This window comes from Bombina bombina, chromosome 4, assembly GCF_027579735.1.
Source record: "Bombina bombina isolate aBomBom1 chromosome 4, aBomBom1.pri, whole genome shotgun sequence".
Lineage (NCBI taxonomy): Eukaryota > Metazoa > Chordata > Amphibia > Anura > Bombinatoridae > Bombina > Bombina bombina.
The window spans coordinates 1112991067-1113002467 of record NC_069502.1 but is presented as its reverse complement, the minus strand read 5'-3'; the positions used below and the strand labels follow the sequence as shown (position 1 = coordinate 1113002467).

The 11401-nt window shown below is 39.1% G+C and overlaps 1 protein-coding gene across 4 annotated transcripts in view; it reads right to left on the bottom strand.

The window, feature by feature from the left end:
- The window catches only part of LOC128657967 (RNA-binding protein with serine-rich domain 1), a 45514-nt gene that overhangs the window by 22611 nt on the left and 11502 nt on the right, over positions 1 to 11401 (bottom strand). For 3 of the 4 annotated variants that reach the window (XM_053712404.1, XM_053712405.1, XM_053712403.1), the window contains exons 5-6: positions 10970 to 11053; positions 3669 to 3716 (exon numbers count right to left, since the gene is read on the bottom strand). In XM_053712404.1, coding sequence (XP_053568379.1) covers positions 3669 to 3716; positions 10970 to 11053 — 132 coding nt within the window. The remainder of the gene's footprint in view (positions 1 to 3668; positions 3717 to 10969; positions 11054 to 11401) is intronic. The other variant, XM_053712406.1, reaches the window with a different exon arrangement.

The window sequence follows — 11401 nt, the reverse complement described above, 5'->3', positions numbered from 1 at the left end:
TATGGCGATTTACCACCTGGAAGCAGCCTCTTTTAGACCAGTGTGCTTTTCACAGAAGAAAACTTTCCTGAAGTATATCAGTCTGATCCCGCCAAGTAAGGTCAGTCCAGCCCCGAAATACCAGGCAATTCTCCTCTGAACAAGGAACATGACAACCCCAGACGATCGTTTCGGCCTCCTATGGGCCTCGTCAGTGAGGTGCAGCCACATTCCTCTAAGCACACTGGGCAAGGAGTCCACGTCTGGTTTCCCCCATCACCCATAGGGAGACTTCCCCAGGGTCATAATAATTTGCATACGAAGAGAGAAGCGCTCTACCAGGAACGAACAACAGCTCAGTGGCTTGTTCTATGGCGATTTACCACCTGGAAGCAGCCTCTTTTAGACCAGTGTGCTTTTCACAGAAGAAAACTTTCCTGAAGTATATCAGTCTGATCCCGCCAAGTAAGGTCAGTCCAGCCCCGAAATACCAGGCAATTCTCCTCTGAACAAGGAACATGACAACCCCAGACGATCGTTTCGGCCTCCTATGGGCCTCGTCAGTGAGGTGCAGCCACATTCCTCTAAGCACACTGGGCAAGGAGTCCACGTCTGGTTTCCCCCATCACCCATAGGGAGACTTCCCCAGGGTCATAATAATTTGCATACGAAGAGAGAAGCGCTCTACCAGGAACGAACAACAGCTCAGTGGCTTGTTCTATGGCGATTTACCACCTGGAAGCAGCCTCTTTTAGACCAGTGTGCTTTTCACAGAAGAAAACTTTCCTGAAGTATATCAGTCTGATCCCGCCAAGTAAGGTCAGTCCAGCCCCGAAATACCAGGCAATTCTCCTCTGAACAAGGAACATGACAACCCCAGACGATCGTTTCGGCCTCCTATGGGCCTCGTCAGTGAGGTGCAGCCACATTCCTCTAAGCACACTGGGCAAGGAGTCCACGTCTGTAACCAATACAGTGCATATTGGTCCTAGGCTAATACTTGTTTTAAATGTATCATGTGCTTTATGTCCCTTTAAAAAAAGATGTAATCTGAGGGCAATTATGGAGAGTAGACTACAATACAATAGGCAAGCAGCCTTAGGCAATTATTCACATAAACACAAAGGATGGAATAATCTATTATTATTTTGACTTAGGTTAAGTTCTAACAAGTATTTCCACCTGGTTTAAAGGGACAGTCAACCCAAAAATTACTTTAACTTATTTAGATTAGTTAACTAACTATCTTTACAGTAAACTGTAGCCAAATTTCCATCTAAATAAACTTTGGCAGAAAATAAACTTACTAGATCTCATCTGGCAGTTTGGAAATGGCCGCCTGACCCCTCCTTTTCTGACGTCTCCCAAAAGCTTGCATTAGTACAGGATCCTTTTCTCGAGTCTAGTAGTCTCATCCCTGCGCGCTCCTGCAATTTCAGCTAACAGCTGTTCATACCCGGCACTCACTGCCTCTCATCCATGCTGTGCGCTGTGTGTTACAGAGACTGAGAGGCAGTGATTGCCGGGCAGTCAGCGATATGATGGTCTGAGATTAGAGAGAAATGTTTTATTTTTTTTGTATTTCCCTCACTACACAGTCCTCTCTGATTGACTTTTTCGCGCATCATCACTTGTATATAAGATTTATAATTCTGACAGATGGCAATCGTAAGAAAGAGGAACTCTGTGAAATGTTGGCACAGGTTGTTTTAAATGAATTAAATTCATTCCAGCTATCACTGTGTTTGTACCTTGATTTCCCCCAGAAGATTTCACCTATTTGATTCTACTGAAAGAAATACAATTTGCTTACTAAGCAGAGGCTTCATAACGTTCCTTGTTACACAAAATGTCATATCCTGTATAAAAAAAAAATACGCTGAGCTGCAGGGTTTATTCTCAGCTTAAAATAATGTTATGTGAAGTTTCTGTTATAATCAGGGAATCTTGTAACCAGAATATTACGTTATTGATCTAACCACTGAGGTCTAACCACCCGCCCGACACTGCTCATAGACACTTGGATTAGCCTGGGTTGTGTGTCGGTATAACGCTGCAGGCGGGGAGGGGGAATCTTCTTACTGCCAAGAGGAGCGGAGTGTGTGAATATAAATAAGCCTCTTCCTTCCTCCTCCTGCCTCTGTCAAAGCGGATATCACAATGCTTGTGTATTCAGTTTAATTTATACGGATTACGAATAACAAGGTATAAAATACCTATTTATAATTATATGTCCCTCTGTGATTGCTCATAGACAGATTAGTTATTTGAGTATTAATTGTCAGGACCAAGCAACTTTAAGCATTAGTTATATTGCTGTATGCACTATGCAGTATCTCTCTCTGTGCACTGTGAGTATATAAATACACGTTTGTCCTGGCGTACGGAAGCCGCGCCAGGACAAACGTGTATTTATATACTCACAGTGCACAGAGAGAGATAGTGCATACAGCAATATAATTAATGCTTAAAGTTGCTTGGTCCTGACAATTAATACTCAAATAACTAATCTGTCTATGAGCAATCACATAGAGGGACATATAATTATAAATAGGTATTTTATACCTTGTTATTCGTAATCCGTATAAATTAAACTGAATACACAAGCATTGTGATATCCGCTTTGACAGAGGCAGGAGGAGGAAGGAAGAGGCTTATTTATATTCACACACTCCGCTCCTCTTGGCAGTAAGAAGATTCCCCCTCCCCGCCTGCAGCGTTATACCGACACACAACCCAGGCTAATCCAAGTGTCTATGAGCAGTGTCGGGCGGGTGGTTAGACCTCAGTGGTTAGATCAATAACGTAATATTCTGGTTACAAGATTCCCTGATTATAACAGAAACTTCACATAACATTATTTTAAGCTGAGAATAAACCCTGCAGCTCAGCGTATTTTTTTTTTATACAGGATATGACATTTTGTGTAACAAGGAACGTTATGAAGCCTCTGCTTAGTAAGCAAATTGTATTTCTTTCAGTAGAATCAAATAGGTGAAATCTTCTGGGGGAAATCAAGGTACAAACACAGTGATAGCTGGAATGAATTTAATTCATTTAAAACAACCTGTGCCAACATTTCACAGAGTTCCTCTTTCTTACGATTGCCATCTGTCAGAATTATAAATCTTATATACAAGTGATGCTGATGATGCGCGAAAAAGTCAATCAGAGAGGACTGTGTAGTGAGGGAAATACAAAAAAAATAAAACATTTCTCTCTAATCTCAGACCATCATATCGCTGCCTGCCCGGCACTCACTGCCTCTCAGTCTCTGTAACACACAGCGCACAGCATGGATGAGAGGCAGTGAGTGCCGGGTATGAACAGCTGTTAGCTGAAATTGCAGGAGCGCGCAGGGATGAGACTACTAGACTCGAGAAAAGGATCCTGTACTAATGCAAGCTTTTGGGAGACGTCAGAAAAGGAGGGGTCAGGCGGCCATTTCCAAACTGCCAGATGAGATCTAGTAAGTTTATTTTCTGCCAAAGTTTATTTAGATGGAAATTTGGCTACAGTTTACTGTAAAGATAGTTAGTTAACTAATCTAAATAAGTTAAAGTAATTTTTGGGTTGACTGTCCCTTTAAAGGGATAATGTACTGTTATATTTTCTCCCCTTTAACGTGTTCCCAAAGATCAATTTTACCTGCTGGAGTGTATAAAATTGTTTGCAAATTGCTCCTTTACCTTTATTTTGTCATCTGAATAGCTGCTTTTGTCTGTTGAAACCACCACCTATACTGAAAATATGAATGTGTTTATATGCTCTGTAGAAAAGCTGTGAAAACAGGAGATAGAGTAAATTAACCTTCCAGTGGGTGTGGTAAAGAGATTTGTTTTTAAAGGGACATGAAACCCACATTTTTTCTTTTATAATTTTTAAAGAGCATGAAATTTTAAACAATTTTTCAATGTATTTCTGTTATCTAATTTGCTTCATCCTCTTGATATATTTTGTTTAAAAGCATATCTAAATAGGCTCAGTAGCTGCTGATTGGAGGTTGTACATGGATGCATCGTGTGATTGGCTCACCCATGTGCATTTCTATTTCTTCAGCAAAGGATATCTAAAGAATGAAGCAAATTTTATAATAGAAGTAAATTGGAATGTTGTTGAAAAGTGTATTCTCTATCTGAATCATGAAAGAAATATTTTCGGTTTCATGTCCCTTTAAATCTGAAATAGCTGATTTTGCCAATTGACTTTCCCAAACCTTAATTGGCATTTCAATACTAAAAGGAATAGTCTACTCAAAATTAAACTTTCATGTTTCAGATATAGCATACAATTTTAAGCAACTTTTTAATTTACTCCTATTATAAATTTTTCTTCGTCCTCTTGGTATCTTTATTTGAAAAAGTAATAATGTAAGCATAGTTGCCAGCTCACTTTTGGTCCAGCACCTGGATAGCACTTTTTGATTGGTGTCTAAATGTAGCCACCAATCAGCAAGCAGTACCCAGGTGCTGAACCAAAAATGGGCTGGCTCCTAAGCTTAAATTAAAAAAAAAAAGATTCAAAGAGAACGAATAAAAATTGGTAATAGGAGTCAATTAGAAAGTTGCATGCTGTCTGAATCATAAATGTTTAATTTTGAGTAGACTATTCCTTTAATTATTAGGTTTTATTTACAGAAATAGATAACATGAAAAAGTCTGTGCTTTCTGCAGGGTCAGCCCATTTAAATGAGCATATCCTTGAGAACAATAAGTGATGGTTTTAATTAGCAAAAACATGTACTTCAAAAACAAAAATATACATAAAGGAACAATATCCCATTTAATACTCTGCAGTAAGTAAAACATATCATTGGAACACATTAAGGGAAAAACATAATTTATGTAAGAACTTACCTGATAAATTCATTTCTTTTATATTGGCAAGAGTCCATGAGCTAGTGACGTATGGGATATACATTCCTACCAGGAGGGGCAAAGTTTCCCAAACCTCAAAATGCCTACAAATACACCCCTCACCACACCCACAAATCAGTTTAACGAATAGCCAAGAAGTGGGGTGATAAGAAAAAAGTGCGAAAGCATAAAAAATAAGGAATTGGAATAATTGTGCTTTATACAAAAAATCATAACCACCCCAAAAAGGGTGGGCCTCATGGACTCTTGCTAATATGAAAGAAATTAATTTATCAGGTAAGTTCTTACATAAATTATGTTTTCTATCATGTAATTAGCAAGAGTCCATGAGCTAGTGACGTATGGGATAATGAATACCCAAGATGTGGATCTTCGCAAGAGTCACTAGAGAGGGAGGGATAAAATAAAGACAGCCAATTCCGCTGAAAAATAATCCACACCCCAAACAAAGTTTAAATCTTATAATGAAAAAAAAACCCTGAAATTATAAGCAGAAGAATCAAACTGAAACAGCTGCCTGAAGTACTTTTCTACCAAAGACTGCTTCAGAAGAAGAAAACACATCAAAATGGTAGAATTTAGTAAAAGTATGCAAAGAAGACCAAGTTGCTGCTTTGCAAATCTGATCAACCAAAGCTTCATTCCTAAATGCCCAGGAAGTAGAAACTGACCTAGTCGAATGAGCTGTAATCCTTTGAGGTGGAGTTCTACCCGACTCAACATAAGCATGATGAATCAAAGACTTTAACCAAAACGCCAAAGAAATGGCAGAGGCCTTCTGACCTTTCCTAGAACCAGAAAAGATAACAAATAGACTAGAAGTCTTTCGGAAATCTTTAGTAGCTTCAACATAATATTTCAAAGCTCTAACTACATCCAAAGAATGCAACAATCTTTCCTTAGAGTTCTTAGGATTAGGACACAATGAAGGAACCACAATTTCTCTACTAATGTTGTTAGAATTCACAACCTTAGGTAAAAATTTAAATGAAGTTCGCAAAACCGCCTTATCCTGATGAAAAATCAGAAAAGGAGACTCACAAGAAAGAGCAGATAATTCAGAAACTCTTCTAGCAGAAGAGATGGCCAAAAGAAACAAAACTTTCAAAGAAAGTAATTTAATATCCAGCGAATGCATAGGTTCAAACGGAGGAGCTTGAAGAGCCCCCAGAACCAAATTCAAACTCCAAGGAGGAGAAATTGACTTAATGACAGGTTTTATACGAACCAAAGCCTGTACAAAACAATGAATATCAGGAAGATTAGCAATCTTTCTGTGAAAAAGAACAGAAAGAGCAGAGATTTGTCCTTTCAAGGAACTTGCAGACAAACCTTTATCCAGACCATCCTGAAGAAACTGTAAAATTCTAGGAATTCTAAAAGAATGCCAAGAAAAATGATGAGAAGAACACCAAGATATGTAAGTCTTCCAGACTCGATAATATATCTTCCTAGACACAGATTTACGAGCCTGTAACATAGTATTAATTACGGAGTCAGAGAAACCTCTACGACTGAGAATCAAGCGTTCAATCTCCATACCTTCAAATTTAAGGATTTGAGATCCTGATGGAAAAAAGGACCTTGCGATAGAAGGTCTGGTCTTAACGGAAGAGTCCACGGTTGGCAAGTAGCCATCCGAACATACCAAAACCTGTGAGGCCATGTTGGAGCCACCAGCAGAACAAACGAACGCTCCTTTAGAATCTTGGAAATCACTCTTGGAAGAAGAACTAGAGGCGGAAAGATATAGGCAGGATGATACTTCCAAGGAAGTGACAATGCATCCACTGCTTCCGCCTGAGGATCCCTGGATCTGGACAGATACCTGGGAAGCTTCTTGTTTAGATGAGAAGCCATCAGATCTATTTCTGGAAGTCCCCAGATTTGAACAATCTGAAGAAATACCTCTGGGTGAAGAGACCATTCGCCCGGATGTAATGTTTGGCGACTGAGATAATCCGCTTCCCATTTGTCTATACCTGGGATGTGAACCACAGAAATTAGACAGGAGCTGGATTCCGCCCATACAAGTATTCGAGTAACTTCTTTCATAGCCAGAGGACTGTGAGTCCCTCCTTGATGATTGAAATATGCCACGGTTGTGACATTGTCCGTCTGAAAACAAATGAACGACTCTCTCTTTAGAAGAGGCCACAACTGAAGAGCTCTGAAAATCGCACAGAGTTCCAAAATGTTGATTGGTAATCTCGCCTCCTGAGATTCCCAAACCCCCTGTGCTGTCAGAGACCCCCATACAGCTCCCCAACCTGTCAGACTTGCATCTGTTGAGATCACAGTCCAGGTCGGAAGAACAAAAGAAGCCCCCTGAACTAAACGATGGTGGTCTGTTCACCACGTCAGAGAGTGTCGTACATTCGGTTTTAAAGATATTAATTGTGAATTCTTTGTATAATCCCTGCACCACTGGTTCAGCATACAGAGCTGAAGAGGTCGCATGTGAAAACGAGCAAAGGGGATCGCATCTGATGCAGCAGTCATAAGACCTAGAATTTCCATGCATAAGGCTACCGAAGGGAATGATTGAGACTGAAGGTTTCGACAAGCTGAAACCAATTTCAGACGTCTCTTGTCCGTCAACAACAGAGTCATGGACACTGAATCTATCTGGAAAAAAAGGTTACCCTTGTCTGAGGAATCAACAAACTCTTTGGTAAATTGATCCTCCAACCATGTTCTCGAAGAAACGATGCAAGTCGATTCGTATGAGATTCTGCTAAATGTGAAGACTGAGCAAGTACCAAGATATCGTCCAAATAAGGAAATACCACAATACCCTGTTCTCTGATTACAGATAGTAGGGCATCGAGAACCTTTGTAAAAATCCTTGGAGCTGTTGCTAGGCCAAACGGCAGAGCCACAAACTGGTAATGCTTGTCTAGAAAAGAGAATCTCAGAAACTGATAGTGATCTGGATGAATCGGAATATGCAGATATGCATCTTGTAAATCTATTGTGGACATATAATGCCCTTGCTGAACAAAAGGCAGAATAGTCCTTATAGTTACCATTTTGAATGTTGGTATTCTTACATAACGATTCAATATTTTTAAATCCAGAACTGGTCTGAAGGAATCCTCCTTCTTTGGTACAATGAATAGATTTGAGTAAAACCCCAGACCCTGTTCCAGAACTAAACTGGCACAATTACTCCAGCCAACTCTAGATCTGAAACACATTTCAGAAACGCTTGAGCCTTCACTGGATTTATTGGAACACGAGAAAGAAAAAATCTTCTTGCAGCCTATTCTGTACCCTTGTGAAACAATGTTCTGAATCCAAAGACTGTGAATTGAATTGATCCAAATTTCTTTGAAAAATCTTAATCTGCCCCCTACCAGCTGGGCTGGAATGAGGGCCGCACCTTCATGTGGACTTGGGAGCTGGCTTTGGCTTTCTAAAAGGCTTGGATTTATTCCAGACTGGAGATGGTTTCCAAACTGATACCGTTCCTGTAGGGGAAGGATCAGGCTTTTGTTCCTTATTGTGACGAAAGGAACAAAAACGATTAGCAGCCCTATATTTACCTTTAGATTTTTTATCCTGTGGTAAAAAAGTTCCTTTCCCCCCAGTAACAGTTGAAATAATAGAATCCAACTGTGAACCAAACAATTACCTTGGAAAGAAAGGGAAAGCAAAGTTGACTTAGAAGACATATCAGCATTCCAAGTTTTAAGCCATAAAGCTCATCTAGCTGAAATAGCTAAAGACATATACCTGACATCAACCCTAATGATATCAAAGATGGCATCACAAATAAAGTTATTAGCATGTTGAAGAAGATTAACAACGCTATGAGTATTATGATCTGTTACTTGTTGTGCTAAAGCCTCCAACCAGAAAGTTGAAGCTGCAGCAACATCCGCCAAAGATATAGCAGGCCTAAGAAGATTACCTGAACATAAGTAAGCTTTTCTTAGAAAGGATTCAATTTTCCTATCTAAAGGATCCTTAAAGGAAGTACTATCTGCCGTAGGAATAGTAGTACGTTTAGCAAGAGTAGAGATAGCCCCATCAACCTTAGGGATTTTGTCCCAAAACTCTAATCTGTCAGATGGCACAGGATATAAATTTCTTAAACCGTTTAGAAGGAGTAAATGAATTACCCAGATTATTCCATTCCCTGGAAATTACTTCAGAAATAGCATTAGGGACGGGAAAAACCTCCGGAATAACTACAGGAGGTTTAAAAACCTTATTTAAACGTTTAGATTTAGTATCAAGAGGACCAGGTTCCTCTATTTCTAATGCAATTAAGACTTCTTTAAGTAAAGAACGAATAAATTCCATTTTAAATAAATATGAAGATTTATCAGTATCAATCTCTGAAACAGAAAAATCATTATCAGAAACAGAATCAGAATGATGATGTTCATTTAAAAATTCATCTGGAAAATGAGAAGTTTTAAAAAACCTTTTACTTTACTGGAAGGAGGAATAACAGACATAGCCTTCCTAATAGATTTAGAAACAAAATCTCTTATGTTAACAGGAACACCCTGAGTATTAGATGTTGATGGAACAGCAACAGGTAATGGAACATTCGGAAATATTATCTGCATTAGCAAGTTTGTCATGACATTCATCACAAACAACAGCCGGAGGAACAGTTACCATAAGTTTACAACAAATACACTTAACTTTGGTAGATCCAACATCAGGCAGCTATTTTCCAGAAGTAGTTTCTGATTCAGGGTCAATCTTAGACATCTTGCAATATGTAATAGAAAAAACATATAAAGCAAAATTGATCAAATTCCTTAAATGACAGTTTCAGGAATGGGAAAAAATGCCAATGAACAAGCTTCTAGCAACCAGAAGCAAATAAACAACGAGACTTAAATAATGTGGAGACAATAATGACGCCCATATTTTTAAGCGCCAAAAAAAGACGCCCACATTATTTGGCGCCTAAATGCTTTTGGCGCCAAAAATTACGCCACATCCGGTGACGCCGACATTTTTGGGGCAAAAACGTCAAAAAAAATTAAGCAACTTCCGGCGACAAGTATGACACCGGAAATGAAGAAAATTTTTGTGCCAAAAAAGTCCGCGACAAGAATGACGCAATAAAATGAAGCATTCTCAGCCCCCGCGAGCGTAACAGCCCACAGGAAAAAAAGTCAAATTTTAAGGTAAGAAAAATTGATTATTCATATGCATTATCCCAAATAATGAAACAGACTGTCTGAAATAAGGAATATCGAACATCCTGAATCAAGGCAAATAAATGTTTAAACACATATATTTAGAACTTTATATAAAAGTGCCCAACCATAGCTTAGAGGGTCACAAAAAATAAGACTTACTTACCCCAGGACACTCATCTACATGTAGTAGAAAGCCAAACCAGTACTGAAACGAGAATCAGTAGAGGTAATGGTATATATAAGAGTATATCGTCGATCTGAAAAGGGAGGTAAGAGATGAATCTCTACGACCGATAACGGAGAACCTATGAAATAGACCCCGTAGAAGGAGATCATTGAATTCAAATAGGCAATACTCTCTTCACATCCCTCTGACATTCACTGCACACTGAGAGGAAAACCGGGCTCCAGCCTGCTGCGAAGCGCATATCAATGAAGAATCTAGCACAAACTTACTTCACCACCTCCACGGGAGGCAAAGTTTGTAAAACTGATTTGTGGGTGTGGTGAGGGGTGTATTTGTAGGCATTTTGAGGTTTGGGAAACTTTGCCCCTCCTGGTATGAATGTATATCCCATACCTCACTAGCTCATGGACTCTTGCTAATTACATGAAAGAAACAAGATTTACAATATAGTGACCATTTAAGGAAATGTAATAGATTACTAGCGTACAACTAAGACATTCGTAAAATATACATAGTAAAAGGACATTAAAAACCTTTTGCTTTTATGTAAAAAAAAAAATATGCTACCTAGAATGTCAAAAACGCAAATTCTGCGATAGCCAGTTTAATTAATTTATAGCATTTTGACAATCTAATTTATAGATTTTGCTTTTGGCCAACCTAGAGAGGTTCAGGTTCATTTTGCATGACAGCAAGAGGTATTTAATGTCATTTTAAGAAAGAGGATTCCTTTTTAGATTAAGAGAACATTGTACCTTAGAGATTTGTACAGGTCTAGATTCCTTTCGCTTTTTTTTCTTTTCTTTCTTTTTCTTTGCCTTACTGTCTTTTTTCCTCATCTGTGGAAAAGAGAATTTTGTAAACATTCTCACAATGTACATTTTAACCTTTTAAGGCTGTTAGGGCGTTCTATTCCGTCCTAACCACGCCGGGCTTTAGCGCCGTTAGGACGGAATAGAACACCCTAGCTGTTTGGCTGTCCTGAAGCCAACGACGCTTCCTGGATGCAATCGCGGTCTGGAGAGAATTCCTAGCGTCATAGCGACGCCCCCTGACCCAATCCCATCATTAAAATCTCGCGATCACATGTACGATTGCGGGATTCAAATTTGTTTACATCGGAACGTTGTTCCGATGTAGACAAAGTAACCCAGTCATCAAAAGGTTAATACAAATTATAAGGGCAG